We start from the raw sequence: 19,557 nt of genomic DNA on the forward strand, positions 1-19,557 counted from the left end.
CGTTGCCATCCCAACTAGGCGATTAAGATGATCCCAGTTTTGGTTTCTAGAAAGATTGTTGCAACCATGCGCAACTGCATATTATTCCTTTAACCATACTTCCAGATGTAAGCCTCTTGCAGAATTTTTTAGACATTTTCAAAAACCCAGAAAACTCGGCTCTCACTCTCGTACCAAATCCATCCTGCATGCTAAGCATATTTTTTAGAAGTTTTGTTTTCAATGGGGTAATGCTTTTTTGGGAATTGGTCTTTTTGATAGTTATTGCTTGATTTATATTAAGTTTTGTTTGCCATTTTACAATATACAGATTACTTCGGGAATAGCGTTTGCAAATCGTGGAAATTTATTACCAAAGTAGTGGTTCGGTTCAGGAGATGCATCGCGACTTGCGTCCAATATTCGATCGACATTCAGACGACTCGATATTACGAGTAACTTACACAATAATCACACTACATTTGCTGTAGTCGATAATGCATCGCATCCTCAGAGAGCCGTATATTGTGCTCCGAATGCGCTATTGCTGCTGTGCATCGAAGGAGATCCGAATGAGCTCGTCCGACATAGGACGCCGCAATTGAAGCTATACTATCTACTTTATGAACGATTTTGCGGAAAGATCTTGGTTTGCAGACTTACAAAATCCAACCACCGATCCCGGCTTGGAAAAAAAAGTTTGTTCAACGATTAAGTTTACTTTTGGTTGAATGGGTGCGTTAATAAAATAAATTTGTCTCATGGGGAATGATGATAACACACAATCCATTATTAAGACCACCTTACATACTAAAAAGGTCACTCTATGGGCAGATCCAATCATTGGTTCATATTGCTTTAAAAATGAAACCAGCCATAACCAGCCAGCTTTAAAAGGAAGCGCTATAGAGCTAGAGATTAAAGACTTTTTTGTGCCTTAATTGGAGGAAGCTAATGTGGATGACCTTTGGTTCCAATAAGACGGCGTCTTATGCCAAAGAGCATTTTTTGTTGGCTATATGGCATATCAATCAATCATTCAATGGCCGACATATTCGGCATAAGGTTTGGCAGAAAACCGAATATCACTATATACTACATGGGAGTTGGGCTAGTTGGGACCCTATTTTATCTATTAACTATTGTCATGCCGCATACTAAAAAAAAAAATATTTGTTATAAGGGAGCTAGGTCATGTTTTCACCCATTTTTATGCATTTTAGGTCCATATTTTCGGTCAAGAGTCAACTATAGGTATTGGCATCCTCATATTCGGTACCTAGGGATTTACAGTTTTAATTGGATTTTTGGTCATAAGGTGATATACTTTAAAAGAATTATTAGTGCAAATATTATCCCGTTATATTAATTACTTTTTTATTTGTGCACTGGAAAGTGAAAGAATCAAATGGAATTAGGCGTGGCTGTAGTCCGATTTTCTCCATCTCAACACTATAACATGAAAAGGTTAGAGGAATGTCACGTTTCAAATTTGGTTGAGATTGGTCGGACGGGTTCCGAGATATGTGACCACCTAAAAGCGGGCGGTGCCACGTCCACTGGTGTTATCCCAGCTCTTACAAATCCCTCTCATACAACCTCGAGAGTAAAATTTAATGTCTCTACCATATTTAATTATTGATTTATTATGCTTTTAACAGTACCGTTATAAGGAGAGTGAGCGGGGTTATCATCCGATTTCTTCCATTCTCAGACTGCCAGTAAGGATTCTTATATTATTTGTGTTAGGCAGATGCGGTACTTGTAGCTTTAGTGGATTAGGAGATATGTACATTAAGCCTAGTAGAGGTCGGGTCCAGCCCACTTTTTCAAAAATTTTAGCACACAAGTGGCACTGCGATCCACTGTACCAATTACAATTCTATAGCTTAATTAAGTGCTTAATTACGGCTCTTTACAGGTTTTTCTAAAATTGTGGTTTGTTGGCGTGACAGTAATTCGATTACGCCCATCTTATCATTATGTGCCTTACTTTTTTTGCCATGAAATCATGTGTGCCAAGTTTCATTCAGATATCTAAATTTTTACTCAAGTTACAGCTTGCATAGTCCGACGAACGGTCAGACAGACAGACAGTCGCGCGGACTTCAATTCGCCTTATCATCTTGATCATTTATATATACATAACCCGATATCTATCTTGATTAGTTATAGATGAACAAAACTATTATACTCTTTAGCAACATGTTGCAAGCGCATAAAAATGAAAATCCCTAAAAACACAGGCTCAAAGTCTCGCTGATTCATAATAAATGATCGGTATCATTAACATATATCTTTAATTTTGTTAATCTAGTCGGCAACCGCATTTTTGCTTTGTGATAGCCGAAGTCTCCATATAAAGACAATTACCGATGCTCTACTGAAAACAGCAATGTAATTATAAATACTTCGGTAATTTAGGCTAATTGCCCGCACCCAGCCTATGACTCTCCATAAAAAATACTCCAAGACTTGGTTATCCCCAAAGAGCCCCAAAGCACATTATTAAAGAACACGTGTTCCATGTCTACCATTTCGTTTCTTCCATTAAATTATTTTTAAAATATCTTCGAAATGTAATGCTGTGAAAAAAGCGCGAGCGTTTCATCGACACCAAAACTGCAGTGCAATAAATAAACGATAGTCAATTAGGCACCCCACACTCCACTAATTTTCTATCAGTGTGCATGTCTTCACATACAACAACGATTACAACAAAAGTGCTGCTGCCTTGTGAAACATGCTTATTTTTATATAAACCAGAAAAATAATGTTTATGCACTGCACGCTTGTCTAGACTCTAGAAGCATACTCTTGTATGTATTTTTACTCACCAAGAAACATCTAAACTTTTATAAATAACTGCATAATCTTGTTGTGTATTTAAAAAAAAAACACAAAAAAAAATGTGTGTTCTCTTAAAATTTGTTTTCACTCAGGCCTTTCACTCCAATCAAGAATAACATTTCAAAATCAAAAGTATTGAGTAAAACAAATTGTAAATGTAAAGTCAATACGAATTTACTAAAAGGCGTAGTGACACACAGAGTGCCCTACACTACTAGCACGATCGCTATGATTAGGCGAAGTGCTTACAACAGTAGCGGAGAAACCGTGAGTGAAAGAGCGCCAAAAAGTACCGAGGCAACGGTGCCAGTCGGAAATATAATTTGAATGTAAATAAAAATTTAAAATTTAATAGATACGAGTATTGTCCTCCAGCGTGAACTTGGAAAGATTTCTCCCAAATTTAACTGAAACTACTAGAAGGACTGAACATTAAAGCCTTCCTAGTAAAATTTTTCAATAAAAAATTTAATTTTCTTGATCTGTCGCAATTATTTCAGATTTTTTTAAGTTGCTAGTCAAGTTAGGCTTCAAAAACCAACGTTGTGTGGAAATCTTCTGAAATTTTTGTTAAAAAGTGGGTTATTTATTATTGAAAAAACTCTCGACCGCAAATTACCGAAATAATCGTAGTAAATAGTTAAATTCACACACTCTCTAACCATAATTCTAGTAAAAGAAACGAACTCAGTTAAAACAGCAACAGTTTATTGGAGGCACCTCTTTTCTATAACGCAATTATGGACCCTGCTATCGCTAGTGTAGCGCGCATTAGTGTGACAACGGCACCAGCGACTCATCACATTACGTTAGGTACTCATAGAAGAGACGCCGCCGAACTACCGTGAGTTACCACTGCACTCATTACAATTAGTTCGAGTGCGTCGTTTCGCGGGTCGGCATCGGACAATTCGTCGGCAAACTTATGTGCACCGTCTGTTGTGGGCTAGCTAAAAATGTAAAATACAACAAATATAAAAATAAATGATTTAAATGTAATGTAATATGTGGTGCAACGGTTCGCTGCGCTGTCGTGTGGAACTGTTATAAATATTGTGCAAATAAAAATGCAAAAAAATACCAAAAATTATTATAAAAAAATTAAAAATCAAAGATAAAATATTAGAAAAATGAAAAGTATCAAAAAATGATATATTAGGAAAAAAACTGAAAAATAAAATAAAATATTTAATAATACAATCCATAATTACCGTTTCATAAGTGCTGATTAAGCGCCAAGCATGCATAGTGCCTATTCGATTTCTGCACCACAATCTACAAATACGATAAATGCAAGCGCATTTAATATAAAATTCTCAATAGTTGTTGTGTTTTGCGACACTTTTGTTGTTTTCGTAAACAAATTTCTTGAAAATTCTCTAAAAAAAATTAATTTCTATTGCTGTTAATATGTATTATATTTTTCCTTTGCATGTGTGCATTTATGCAGATGTGTGAAATATATTTTAGGTCCTCGGCGTTATTTAAAAATAAAAATTAATTATAAATCGCACGAATAAAATACTGTGGTTACTAATTATTGTGTTCACGTTTAGGCTGTCGTCCCTCTGCATTCTTCTATTCGGCTAATAAAAGAGAAATCGCTTAATGCAGTTGGTTTTCATAATTGCCTTCAAACCGACGTTTAGTGGTAACCGAAACAATAACCAAAAATTTTTTAATTTTCTGAACGTCCTTTGTCCACCTTTGAGCTACTCTCCTCGCTAAACTCAGCCGCTCTCAACCGGTCTCATAGAAACATCAATTGCTCCTGCTCCGCAATGCCATCAAACAACCGCAAATTGTGCCAATTTTATTTGAGGAATGTGTAATGCAAGTAATTCGACAAACAAAAATAATTATACACAAAAATACCTTTTCAACACTGGGCTGCGAAGAGTTTTGCTAAGCGGTTAATTGAGATTTTAATGTGAGTGCGTTGGTATCTATGAGTAAAATGTCTCATCAAGTTATAAATATATGATATTTAGGTTTATGCTATTACTCATATGATTCCATATTATTTAAGTATTGTGAATAGAAATAAAATTCCACAATAGTTTAAAATTTCTAAAACAATAGATGATTTTTTTAAATATAAATATAAAAAGGCGTTTAAGAATAATATTAAATGTGTTATTAATCATGGTTATTAAAAAATTGTGGTTTTAAATTTATTTCCTGGGGCCTTAATGAATTAATTCAACAGCAATTGTCAACCAGACGAATATTGGTCAGAAATGTTTATGCTTCTTTCACTTTCATATTAAAAAACAACCTTTATAAAACTCATTCAGTGAATTGAAATCTTTGAAATCACCTTTCACTCATCTTTAAAATGTCTGTGACTCATTAAGCACCAGTGAGCATTAGAATAGACAATATCTTCAACAACAATTAATAAGAAGAGTAAGGTTAGGTCACATGTAAAGTACTTTTGTAGAATTATGATTTCATTTCACTTTCTATCTATCTTCAGCTTTGACCTGTGATTTATGTTTTTAAATTATATCGCGGGTATATAAAGCCACTAGTCAGTGCTTTGAAATCATTTTTCAATGAAGTTTGGAATTCCATGAGACTGGAATATTATTTGGTACGAGACTTATCAGAATTTTCTGATAATCAGTAATGATATAACGTATATTCCCAAAGCAGGTCTGAAATAAAGATTGGCAGATTAGAAAAGGGGCGTGACATCGCCCACCTTTAAATGAGGATATATAGCCATGGAACTATTAAAGCAATTTCAACTGAATTTAATGCGTGAAATTATATGACATTCCTATTCCTAGAGGTATTGTTTTCAATAGCTTTTTTAAATAAGCTTTGCACAAATAATGCCGTCAAAGTTATTCATCTCACACTCAAAAATTATCGCAATCAAACTATATCTTTTCACCTCTGTGCATATGGGTGATTTTTTACATAACATATAGGTCTAGTAATTCAGAGAAAATGCTTTTTAATGACAGCATTCCTTGTGAGTCACTACTGGCAATATAAATATTTTTATACCCTGAACAGGGTATATTAAGTTTGTCATCAAGTTTGTAACACCCAGAAGGAAGCGTCGGAGACCCTATAAAATATATATGTATATAAATTCTTAGTATGTTGAGCTGAGTCGATTTAGCCATGTCCGTCCGTCTGCCCGCCCGTCCGTCTGTCTGTATATATACGAACTAGTCCCTCAGTTTTTAAGATATCCTTTTGAAATTTTGTAAACCTCATTTTCTCTTCAAGAAACTGCTCATTTGTCGGAACTGCCGATATCGAACCACTATAACATATAGCTGCCATACAAACCGAACAATCGGAAACAAGTTCTTGTATGGGAAAACTTTCGCATTTGACGTGGTATCTTCACGAAATTTGACATAGGTTATTTTCTAAGGCAACAATGTAATCTCCGAAAAAATTGTTCAGATCGGTCAACTATAGCATATAGCTGCCATACAAACCGAACAATCGGAAACAAGTTCTTGTATGGAAAACTTTCGCATTTGACGTGGTATCTTCACGAAATTTGACATTGATTACTGCTTAAGGTAATAATATATTTCCGAAAAAATTGTTCAGATCGGATTACACATTGTTACTAAAAGAAATGCACCTGTGAAGGGTATATCAGCTTCGGTGCAGCCGAAGTTAACGTTTTTTCTTGTTTAACTTCCTGTTGACTTCATAACCCTGAAGAGAATCTCTTTCTAATACAGTGTATCTGCTTGCCTAATGGATGATCTCAAGACAAAACTTCCCCTATTTGCTATTAAGTTTTTCAACCCAAAAGGTATCACCACTGTTTTGAATCTTGCGAGTGTGGAAAGCGAAAACTGAACTTAGCCCCTCTTCACGTCTTATAAAAATCAAGGTTTTCCACGTCATACCCATAAGCAAGCGAGTCTTAATGCAGCAACCTATTAAAAACAAAGTATTCTCATTCATAAAATTTCATTAGATGCACACTCCTTCCTAATATTTGGCATGCCACCATCATTATGTTATAACAGTCTTAATTAAAAACTCTCATATTTATAGCATACGTGACTAGCAAAAGTCACAGTCTTCAATTACACTGTTTTATATGGAATTGAGATTAAATATTAGTCATCTGATATGATACACTGGGAATGTTGAAGGCAGCAATGAAAATACTTTATTAACATTTATTTACGAATTTATTTATTCAGCGTGCATACATATTTGCATAACTAAATGCGTATCTGTATTTATACCTATTTCTATCTACAGATGTATATGGTAAACTTACATTCCTAGTTTAGTTTAATAATGATACATATCTTTTAGAGAAATGGTATTTCAAAGTAGGGATGCTTTCTTGAATTCAATAAAAATATTTTAGTTAATTGTAGTTGACAAAATATAACTAAACAATGAAACCAGCGCAAAGATTTAAAAAATCGTTTATACTTGTAGACTCCGATTGGCTTGAGTGCCTACAACTTGTTGAATTATGAATTCAAGACCGGTGCTAAGTGTTTCAATGTTGCTATATTTATCCATGCAAAAGTATTCAATGTTGCTGTTTCTTTTTCCCGGTGGAAAGGAAAGAACCATGTTGGCTGTAGGGCATCCCTTAGACTCTTTTCAGATTTAACAAATGATTGACTGACACCTAGAATGTCGGGGGTAACAATCGTCTGAAAGTATCTACGAATAGATATTTTACTCTTTGAAATACCAATGTTCATCTATAGGATAGATTAGATAAGTAAATGAGGATTGCATCGCGACCTAGGGTCTATTGTGCCCTCTCCTAACTCACAATATCTCAACTAGCCAAAGCAAATTGATGAGCTCCAATATATGTACTGCTAGGTGCTATTGAGGCGATGTGATCCCTATTTGGAAACATGGATACAAGGGCCTTAATCCTGTGCCTACAGACTGCTGTGCAGTGCATTAGCAGATGTTCCGGTGTTTCAGACTCCAAGTCGCAAAACCGGCAATTTGCACAAGAAGCTAGGCCCATATTAAATAAGTGCTTCTTGAGCTTGTAATGGCCAGTGTAGAAGGCGACCAGTAATCTGAGTTTTTTTTTTTTTTTGAGGGCACAATAGACCCTAGGTCGCGGTGCATTACCACATAACATTTATCTATCTGAGTTTTTCCCTACGGAGCAGCTCCTTTATAGTGTCTGGACCAATCGCTATGAAAGGTTTGGTCAGCTTTTGCTTCCACAACAAGCCCACAAACGGTTCTGACATTGATCAATAGCAGCACGCATGGCTTCTATTAGTATTAACGATGCTGATAGAATCAAACTTTTTTTGAGACTCCATATTTCTGTGGGGAATTCAACGTACCATGTTTTCCCACTCCGAATACAGATTGTAGTTCAATGGATCTATGGAAATCTGGACTTCGAGAAGGCCAATCGTCTCCAGCTTTAAAAGCAGCAATATTGCTTTTAAGCCATTGCTGGGGGGTTTTGCCTTGTTTGCCGCAGCAGAATCTTGCTAGAATATGAAATGCGCTTTTTCACAGAAGTGAAGAGATGGGACACCTTTACAGTAGACTCCCAATCAAACCACTATATTATTTTTTTGTATCTTTTAAAGACTTTACCTAGATGTATTTATTAAAACACTTCTTCAACAACGAAAATGTTTTCATCTGTAAAAATAATACTTTCATAGCCTTTGGAATATATGAATTCGTTTTCAACACTTTTCTAGAGTACTGGTACCAAATTAGTATTAAAATATTCTGTCATTCAAGCTTTAAATTATTGTTAGTTAAACTAAAATTTATTGCTTTTCCATATGAGTGCTCTCCTATTGTCAAATGAGTCTCGTTTTATTAAAAGTTATTCCGTATGTCTCATTAATACAAAACTTACTTAAGCAACTGCACAATTTCCGAACACAAAAAAACAATAGATCTATAGTGTATTTGTTGCTGTGGAAGATAATAAAAATACACACACTAAGTACATATGTATGTTTGTATATATATCGTATAAACACTGTACTTAGCTTGATGAATAATACTAGACTTATGACACAAAGCTTAAGAAATTTAAGACGAAATGACATCAGTAGAAAATATTTTTACATTTTTTCACACTTAATTGAGCAGCATGCATGCTCACATCCGGATTTGAGACCAAAACACAGATTTATGTCAGATTAAAAATATGGTGATGCAAACTAGCGTTATAAAGTTAGGCATATACGCAAAAGTAAATGTACATATGTATATATTTCCACATATTTACACATGTATGTATATTAGTTTAGAGAGTTTACAAATGCATAAAATTTCACCCCACTTCCACGAGGGGATCGCAATAGAATGCCTTTAAATTTATTGTACGCAATTTGTCCAAATATTTACGAATATATACTTACATGCATGTCATGTCATTAAGATGTATATACATACATATGTATATACATATCACAACGGCATATTCACGTCTGCCATTGTTATTGCAGATGGCTTCACCACATTTACACCTCAGTAATGCAATAATTTTTATATCATTTACCCGCACATTACCCAGCGGACACATGACGCCCCATTGTTTATACCCAACGCATTCGTTGCACACCTTGTGCACATTCTATAGATCGTTTACAAATTTATAGTGTATATGAATGTTGTTGGCACTGCTGTATACACAAAGCTCATTTATCAGCCTATCCAAATCCAATAATATAGTTTTATGCTGTAGGTTGTTCGACTTGCAATAAATGGTACGCTAAAAGCAAAAAAAAAAGATTTCACCTATTCAAAGAAAGGTGCTATATACAGACTATTATTCCGATACAAAACATTTTCATATTATGAACCGATCTTTTCAGCGCCTTAGAGCGCCCAAATGTAGGCAACAGACGTTATCTTATTATAAGTATACAGAAAATTAATGGAAGCTGTAGTAAATTTTTTCACTCAAATATGCGCCTGAAAAAGTGTTTTGTAGAGAATTCTTCTTCAGTACTTTAATATATGTAAATAATGGCTCAGCGGCAAAGCGTCTTTTTTGTTGGACGTTTATGGTGAACATGTTCTAGCAGAGCGAACGTGCCTAAAGTGGTTTGCACAATTTAAATGTGGCGATTTTGGCTGCTAAGGCGAAGAATTTCTTGTCGGCCGAAAACGTTTGAATATAAGAAACTGAAAGCATTACTCGACAACAAAGATTATTGCTAGATGCAAGAAAAGCTCTCAGAATCTTTGGCAGTCAGTTAAGCAGCTGTTGAAATCATCTGGATGTATTCAAAGGCAGGGGAATTGGGTATGATATGAGGAAAGGCCAAAATGCGCTAAAAATGGATGTTGGAAATGTATCTTGAACGCTACAACTGAAGTAATTTTTGCATTTTGTTGTCGCTGGTGATTAAAAATGGAACCATTACGACAACACTAAACGCAAAAAAATCATATGCGAGGCCTGGCCACCAAGTTAAATCAACGGTAAAGCCGAAAATCAATGGCGGCAAAATAATGGTCTGTATTTGAATGAATTAGAGGTGCGGGCTGTATTGTGAGCTTCTAAAACCGGATGAAACGCTACGGACAACAACTCATCAAATTGAAATGGATTTTTGCCAAAAAGCGCCCGGAATTTCCAACAAGAGGCAATAAATTTTCAATAATGCAACGTTTGGCATAATGTTGCAGGACCGGTAAAAACTATTCAGAAAACAGCAGCTGGGAAGCTTTGCCTCTCCCGTCTTATTGCCAAGACCGTGTTCCTCCTGAGAAAAGTCTATCAAAAAATGGCTTGACGCACGCGGGAAGCGGACAAGCCGGCAAAGTTCTTTTGAAATGGAATCCACAAATTGCCCGAAAGAGGAAGAGGACGTCTCAGATGGTCCATCCGTTGAGTCCAATTTTCGTTTACTCGTTTGAGCATTTCGACTAGCAAGTGATGGTTTGCTCTGAGGCCTGAATCGAAGCGGGATTGTCCGCATAGATTTAAGACTTTACATATCTCTACAGGATAAATTCTAAAGATGTGATATCACACGATCTTGGTGGCCAAACGACTGACCCAAAATGTGAAATTTTCTGCTCAGCAAAGTGTTCTCCCTATAAAACCATTGATTGCTGCGTTATGTGAGAAGAGGCGCCGTCTTGCTGAAACCAAATGTCACGGCTTCAAGCATCGAATAATCCTTTATCGCGATATAGTCGCCATTGACGGTTACGATCTCACCGGCATTATTTTTGAGGAAATATGAACCTACAAACCACACAAAACCGTTGTTTTTTCTGGATGAAATAGCAGCTCTAGAATCTCTTCAGGTTGCTGTTCGTCCCAAATTCGGCAATTTTTCTTATTTACATACCCATTGAGCCAGAAATGGGTCTCATCACTGAACAAAATTTGACTCGTAAACGTCGGATCTTCTTGAAGCTTTTCAAGAGCCTTGATCTATTCGGTCGAATATTATCTAATAATGAATGTCGGGTGTCAAGATGCCTGATGATGTTGCGAGTCTTTCCATGACGAAATGCCAAACAATACTGAACAAAGATAACATGACAACTTAACACGACTCAAGCGTTGTCTGTCGAAAAAAGGTTATTGAAAAAAGTATTTTTACTTGGAACACCCGTTAAAAGAAAATATGCTAAAGTGTACGATGCAATAAATAGTAGAGCAAATGCATATATACTTAGCTTAACAACTCAAATGCATGCTGCGGCCTCATAATATATATGTATGTTACATATGCATGTATGTTATATAAAAACTTTATATAGGCTTTTGGACATTAGGTGCATGCGAGTGACATTCCTTTTGTTTATAGTGCATTTTCTGCTATAAATGTGTTTACATACGCACATAACTACATACATATGTATGTTCGTATCGACATACCTCTAAATTAGCTCCAATTTGCGATCGGTAAACAATACGAAATTATAAATTACTTTTAGTTTCCACCATCCGCAAGCATGTCTATACACACATACAGTTGCATTTGTGTACATATATGTATGCCGTTACCCTTGTGTTTATAAATTTTGTTTACACTATCACTGTCATGTAATAATTAAGAAATCATTATTGACGCTCGATTAGCTGAGAAAATAATAGAGGAAAGAGGTTACCGGACGGAAGCCAAAAGCGATTTGCACTGCATATAAATGCAGATACATATGTACATATATACAGTTATTTCTTAGAACGTGAAAACGTACAAAAAGAAAATCAAAAGAGGAATAAAGGAAAGTGAGAGTTTTTCGAGATTCAATATGTTTATCCTATGGTTGGTATGTATGAATGCATATACTTAAGTAGTAGCATTATAGCGGATATGGGCACCACTGGAAAATAATATTTATAATATTTTCAAAATTTATAAAAAATCAAAATTTAAATGTATTGCCTTCTTAAAATTATTTTTATTATTTAGAATATTAAAAGTGCTTAAAAAATGTTTGAATTATTTAAATAAAATGAATTAATTAAGTATTATTTGGCTTTACAAAGAAGACTAGGACAGAACTAGTGCAAATGCAATCCATCTTTTTGCATATATTTTATTTTCTTTTTAGATTCAGCACAGCTCACTGTTTTTATTGGCCATAACTAATCACCTTTTCGATATTTGTATGCCTCAAATTGAAAAATACAGGCAGGTAAGGGATTTTCCAATATGTTTCTCTAAAGAAAATGTCCTTTCTAAGGACAATACACTTTTCCCATTAAATTTAAAGTTTCTGTGTTTTACTTTAAAAAAGTGGGGGACGTCGAAATTGATCACCCTTTTGTATATAAACGATCAACGAGACAAGCTGAATCGATTTAGCCATTGTCGACTGTCCGCCTGTCTGTTTGTATATCTAGATATCGCTATGAATTTTTCTACACGCCTTTTTCTCCCCAAAAACCTGCTCTTTTGTCGAAACCGCCGATATGGGATCAGTACTGTATACAGCTGTCATATAAGCTGATCAATCAAAATCAAGATAATGATATTTTTATACCCTTTTATACCATAAGAGATACACCTCTGAAGGGAGCTGTAGTAGGGTAGGTTAGGTGAGGTTGGATTGGTTTAAAATAGCTTAGGTATGATTAGATGATAAATATCATATATAATCACATTTGAAAACTCATATACCGAAAACCAAAAGCGTTTTGAATCCATCACAAATCTGCCTTGACGATTGCTATCAATTTCGTTTCCAACTCTTTCTTACTAGTTGTTACATCAAATGACGTATATTTTTATATAATTCCACGACTTTTTGGCATATTTTATCTAAATCATAATTCAAATATCTCTCTTTACTTACAGAACGACCATAAATTAAACAACCAAACCAATGGCAGCACAACAACAGCGATGCTAGTCTTTCAAACACGGCAAAAGCCAAGCGCCGAGTTTAGAACAACTTTAAACGAAATTATATAACTAAATTCTTGCTGTTCAAATATATGTAAATTCAAATACTTTGAACCAAAATTCTAACCGCAAAAAATCACTTTTATGCCTACGAATCATAAAAAGTAAACATATTTCATTAAAATTCTAGCTGTGTAAAGAGCAAACACATATACGACATTAAAAAGCCAAAAAAAGCAACAACTATGCAGCTTCGTAGTTTAGTGCAGCACAACTCGCACAGTAGAACGATTAGAGGCAGTCGGTGAAGCGCACATGCTTTATTAGTCCAAAACTAAATTTAAATCAAATAGATATATAAATATTATTATTAAGTAGAAGCAGCATTAGCATACATAGACATATATATATAAACGATACACACACATACTTAAAGCAAACCGCATAGATAAAGTAATTGTTATCAGAGCATTAAGTAATTAAAGCGAAAGGGCAAAATCGAGCGCTAACTAGTACGCAAAATACTTTACAAATACATACATACATATACAAATATAAATAGCAACAAAGCACGAGCTTCCTAGTAGAGACCTCAGCAATTAGGAAAATATGAAAAGCGAAAATTAACACACAACAAAAAGCGTAAAACTATTCAAGCAACAACAAAGTACACACATTCATTGCGCCACACGCAGTTTTGTACATAAATCGAAAGAAAGAAAGCTGAATCCGGCAGCTGCAAGGCACCATACAAGCACAGAGTCGCATTGCAAAACATAGCATATTTACATAGAGAGTAAGCGCCATCAGCTTGTAAGATAAACTCACGTACTCACGTACTCACGAAATCACACGCTTCAATTGAGCCGGTGGGCGCACGCTTAATTTAGAAAGGAGTAGCAACGCAATCATCAACTGCAAAGCTTAAGTGAGCAGTCGCGCACAGCATCAGCAATCGCCGACACGCCTACAAACCACCCACACAAACACAGCCACGCAAGAGTTATAGAACACACACTCGCTAAAGTCCAAAGCAACCGTCCAATTTGCGAGCCACAACGGTGACAACGAAATACAAACCACCAAACGACGGTTGAACAGTTGCTGTTGTAGAGTTGACACGGTCGACTGCGAGAGCTTTACGCAGCATTACTTTACTTATGGCCAAAGAACGCGTACGCAGCGTTTAAAATTTGCAAGGGAAACTTAAAACACCCATACACTAACGAAAGAAGAAGGAGAAGAGCACACGAGCACCGAAAATGGCGCTAATATTGTTAAACAGACAGCGGTCCAGTCGCGATCGCACACAATTGGCGATCTTCTGTCTGCTCTTGGTGTGCACAACAACGCTTAGACTTGTCCACGGCGCTGAGACGCCGAACAACGGTAGCAGCAATAATTTGGCTGCCGTTGGCAACAAACCAAATGATGATAAAGTGACTCGTAGTACGGACGTGGCGGGGGCCAACTCGGACGTGAGTGCTGTTGCTAAAGCCGGCGGTGCCGGTAGTGGTGGTGGAGGTGACGCGGCGGACGTTGGCGGTGACACACCGAAGGCAAATCAGAATAATAATGCTGGTGCTATAAGTAGCAATGATAATGGTGTTGTGGATGGTGAGAGTAATGATGATGGTGATGATGATGATGGCAATGCTGATGATGCTAATGGTGGCGATAATGTCACCGCCTTGTCGCAGCACAGCGGCAGTTCATTGCAATGCAAAGACGGTCTGTTGCTTAAAGTTTGGATGCCAATTGACAATGTGAGTACCGGTGATCGCGTTGCGCGGGGCCTTGTGTACTTCCTGGCGATGTCGTATTTGTTCATTGGCGTTTCAATTGTGTCAGATCGTTTTATGGCGGCGATTGAAGTGATCACGTCCAAGGAGAAGGAGGTGGTTATCAAGAAGAAGGGCGGCGAGACACAGGTGGTAGTGGTGCGCGTCTGGAATGAGACGGTCGCCAATTTGACGCTGATGGCGTTGGGTTCCAGCGCACCGGAGATACTCTTGTCCGTTATTGAAATGTTTCAGAAGGGTTTCGAAGCTGGCGATTTGGGTCCGGGCACAATTGTCGGCTCAGCCGCATATAATTTATTTGTCATAATAGCCCTTTGTATTGCTGTCATACCGAATGGTCAAGTGCGCAAGATCAAACATCTGCGGGTATTCATTGTAACGGCCGCTTGGTCTCTGTTTGCCTACGTTTGGTTGTACTTGATCTTGGCGCAGATTTCACCGGGGCGCGTCGAAGTCTGGGAGGGTCTATTGACATTTATTTTCTTCCCCACTACCGTCCTGACGGCTTATATAGCCGACAGACGTTTGTTGATTTATAAATATCTGGACAAGAACTATCGCATGAATAAGCGTGGCGTTATTGTGAGCGCCGAGGGCGACGCCGTACTCGAGATGAATCGTCATGAGAGCATCAAGGAGCTGGCCGAGAATGAAGAGATGAAAGACTTCGAGGATGCACGACGTGAATACATTTCAACGCTGAAAGAACTGCGTAAGAAGTACCCACAAAGCGATCTGGAGCAATTAGAAATGATGGCACAGGAGCAATTGATTAATCGAGGCCCCAAATCACGCGCTTTCTATCGCATACAAGCCACCCGCAAGATGATGGGCAGCGGCAATATAATGCGCAAAGTGCAGGAACGTGCTCTCACCGATCTCAATGAGGTGAAAGCACAGCTGCAGCGCGTCGAAGTGGAGGCCGAAGACGATGATACGACGGTACGCATCTGCTTCGAGCCCGGCCACTACACTGTCATGGAGAGTTGTGGTGAATTTGAGTTGCGCGTTGTGCGTCGCGGTGATTTATCCGGTTATACGACCGTCGACTATCAAACGGAAGACGGTTCCGCCGAAGCCGGTAGCGATTATATTGGTAAGAAGGGTGTACTCACCTTTCCGCCGGGTGTCGATGAGCAACGCTTCAAAATCGAAGTTATCGACGATGATGTTTTCGAGCAAGACGAACATTTTTATGTGCGTTTAAGTAATCCGTCGGATCCGGCAATACTGGCTGTGCCCAAAGTGGCCACTGTTATGATACTCGATGATGATCATGCGGGCATATTTGCCTTCAATCAGAAGACGCATGATTTCGCTGAATCCATTGGTACATACGATTTGAAGGTGCAACGTTATTCGGGTGCTCGCGGCAAGGTGATCATACCGTTTTGGACAGAGGACGGTACTGGTAAGGCGGGCAAGGACTACGAACCAGTGCAGGGAGAGTTGGTGTTCGAAAATAACGAAACTGAGTAAGTCATAGAAAGTAAAATATTATAAAATAAAAACATGCCCATATTTATGTGGAGTCCATGTTTCTTAAAAATCTGAAGACAAACAATCAAATATAAATAAAATGTCAGAAATACTTATAAGAAAATGTCTGAAGAGCCACTAATAATGCATAAAATCTTCGAAAGATAAACTCATTAAGATCACCAATATGTACACAGTGAGATAATGATCGGTGGTCCTTACTTTAATTTCCACATCGATTTTTGGGGGAAGCTTAATTTTTCTAGGCTGTATTTCGAGTAGTTGAATGTTGTTGTAATAGCTGCCTAATTCCCGGTAGGAAGTTAAGGATTAGGTAAGTTGTCGTCGACGACATCCAACGATAGGCCCAGGAAACGTGCTGTTTCGACAGGGTCGGACCAAAGGTAGAAGGATGTCAGGTGAGTAGGGTTAGCAGGGCATGCAAAGAGGTGATTAGTCTCTTCCGGGGACTCATTTTATGCTGGACATATATTATATATGTCAGAGTCTATTCTGAATAAGTAACCTGCTACAGTATGCAGAACAAAGCTGTGCAAGGGTCACACTTGTTTCTCGCGGCGATTTAACCTCTTCGTCAATGAGTGGTGATTTAACTCCAAGTACGCCATTCACTGAGAGGGAGTCGGTGAAGGTGATGGCTCTACTATGAATGGCGGTCAGTCCTTGTCAGAAGTTAGTTGCGTCCGAAGTCTGGTCGGAGTATTGTTTGTTGTCGTCGACGTAGAATGACCTCTTGATGCTCCTAGGTGGCGGTTCCGCTCTAAGCAGGTGACTGCAGGGATCATTTCTGTGAAAACACACCAGAAGGAACTGCTTGAATAGCAGTTCATTATACTCCTTAACTGGGAGTATACCCAGTATACGGATGTACGGGCCTCACTGTGCAGGTATTCGAGGGGAGACATCAAGAAGCATCCTGTTTTACTAGTTCGGAGTGCAGTGTTCTGACAAGTTTGGAGCTTTCTCGTCTGCGTTTCACTGCATCTAGGTGACCAACAACGTTTTTTTGGAAGGCTTTTCATTAGCAATATTTATCTGCTGGATCTTATATATTCAGGATATTCGTAATGAACCGCATTCTGAGGAAATATCTCTCAGGAGCACAACATGCTTATAGTAAAGGCTAGTCAGTGAATACTGCCCTGCACACTATTTTGTCATGGCTTGAGGAAGCCATAAAGGTTAAAGATTTGCTGTTGGGACCTTCATTGGTATTAAGGAAGCTTTCAACAACGTCCTGCTGGAAGCAGTCGTTACTGCTCTGGACGATGTTGGCGTGGAATGAAACCTCAAACACCTCATTCTCAGTCTTCTATGCGACAAAGCGATTGAAACAGAATAAGGTAACACGTGCACGGGACGAAATGTGAATTGGGGTACCCCACCGGGTACCTCCTATATGAACCCTGGTTGTTAATGACCTGCTTAAAAAGCTTGAGAATCGTGGCTGGCCGGTGATTGCCTATGCAGGCGATGTAGCACTTATGGTCAAAGGAAAGTTCCTGAGTACTGTGTAGAAGTTGTTGCAGGAGTATCTCAGCGTCGTAACAAATTGGGCGGTCGGTAGAGGTCACGCCATCAACCCAAGTGAAACTGAGTTGGTTTTATTTACTAGCTGTAAGATCCCGGTGGCACCGCTGCCACAAATGGGAGGCATTCATCTGCAACCGGCGGATACAGTGAAATATCTAGGGCTTGGAAAGAAAAGCCGAATATCGAAGATATATACAAATATCGCCGGAAGGTGTATGTGTATGAGAATTTGGTTTAATAACCCACGTTTAATAACACGTATCTGAACACTCGAATATCCTCACATATTTTGACTTCATACCGGATCACTTAAATCATGGAGTGGCCAGACCGAACTTTGGCGGCTCCTTCTCTGCCCATATACCAACGAGAGTGCTATGGGCGAGAAGTCGTTGGAGCAAAAGGGCAGTGAGCTTCCTTACAGATGGGTCAATTCCAGAAAAATTTACTTTATGAGTGTCCTTATCTTGATTTTGAACGATCAGTTTGTATAGCAGCCATATGTGTATTGGACCGATATCGAGTAGCTTTTTGATGAGAAAAGGATGGGAGCAAACTTTCTTTTCGATATCTCAAAAACTGGGAAGTACAGATAGATGGATATGGCTGAGTGGAATCAGCTGGACAAGCTGATAGTTTCTATATATAATTTTTGTAGGATCTCCAATGTTTCCTTTTGGTAAAAAAACTTAATACACCCTGTTCAAGATATTCAAATATTTATTCCTAGAAGTTTTAATACTCTTAAATCCACTCTAATTGAAATAAATGGGGAAATATTGCAATATTTGGAAGCTGCTGAATAATACTTGTATAATTTGGTAATAAGTCATTTCCAACTTTGCCACAACTTTTAGCATAGCAAGCAAAACCGTAATATTTTTATATATGCATGTGTATGTATATGTATACTTATGGAGTGATAACTAGCTGCAACCAAACCGAACCGAATTCAACCAAAATCCAGACAAAATTTTATGAATGCACAGGTAACTCGCTTCATCCGCCATATGCATACATACAAACAAACGTATACTCAATTATATACATACACACATACACCGACAATATGAAAACGAAATATTGAAGAATATGAGACGCTTCATGAATGTACGTCTGTACATATGTAGATATGTATGTTGTATATGTGTATTTGTTAGGCCACCAACGCATTTACCGAAACCATAAAATTCCGCGAATGTCGAGGGAAATTGAATTGTACCTTGAAATCAATATCCGCAATACCACAAGGTGGGCCGAGAAGGTTGAAAGGCAACCTCGCGCGCTTCCCTGTATATTCCACAAGTACAATATACATACATATGTACATATATATAAGTGTGTGTGTGTATACACATGAGTTTGGTTGGTGCTCGTGCCTTGCTCATTGTCACCATGGCCTTGTATTGTGTGCGAAGAAATGAAAGAAATTACCGTTAGCAGGTAGGCAACACATTAGCTACCACTTGACCATTCATAGCATTGACGACCGACTCGCAGCGTTGGCGGTCACAACACATGCACGCACACTTACACATGTACATGTACAATCATATACT

The 19,557-nt window shown here is 37.8% G+C and overlaps 1 protein-coding gene across 9 annotated transcripts in view; it reads left to right on the forward strand.

Moving 5' to 3' along the window:
* LOC120782744 (sodium/calcium exchanger 3-like) overlaps window positions 1-19,557 on the forward strand; it is a 194,453-nt gene that overhangs the window by 70,656 nt on the left and 104,240 nt on the right. For 3 of the 9 annotated variants that reach the window (XM_040115184.1, XM_040115185.1, XM_040115186.1), the window contains exons 1-3: window positions 3,713-3,787; window positions 4,280-4,759; window positions 13,116-16,440. In XM_040115184.1, coding sequence (XP_039971118.1) covers window positions 14,426-16,440 — 2,015 coding nt within the window. In that variant the 5' untranslated portion in view covers window positions 3,713-3,787; window positions 4,280-4,759; window positions 13,116-14,425. Of the gene's footprint in view, window positions 1-3,712; window positions 3,788-4,279; window positions 4,760-12,391; window positions 12,454-13,115; window positions 16,441-19,557 lie in introns of those variants that run through there. The other 6 variants (XM_040115178.1, XM_040115177.1, XM_040115179.1 and 3 more) reach the window with 6 other exon arrangements.

Source organism: Bactrocera tryoni, chromosome 1 (genome assembly GCF_016617805.1).
Source record: "Bactrocera tryoni isolate S06 chromosome 1, CSIRO_BtryS06_freeze2, whole genome shotgun sequence".
Lineage (NCBI taxonomy): Eukaryota > Metazoa > Arthropoda > Insecta > Diptera > Tephritidae > Bactrocera > Bactrocera tryoni.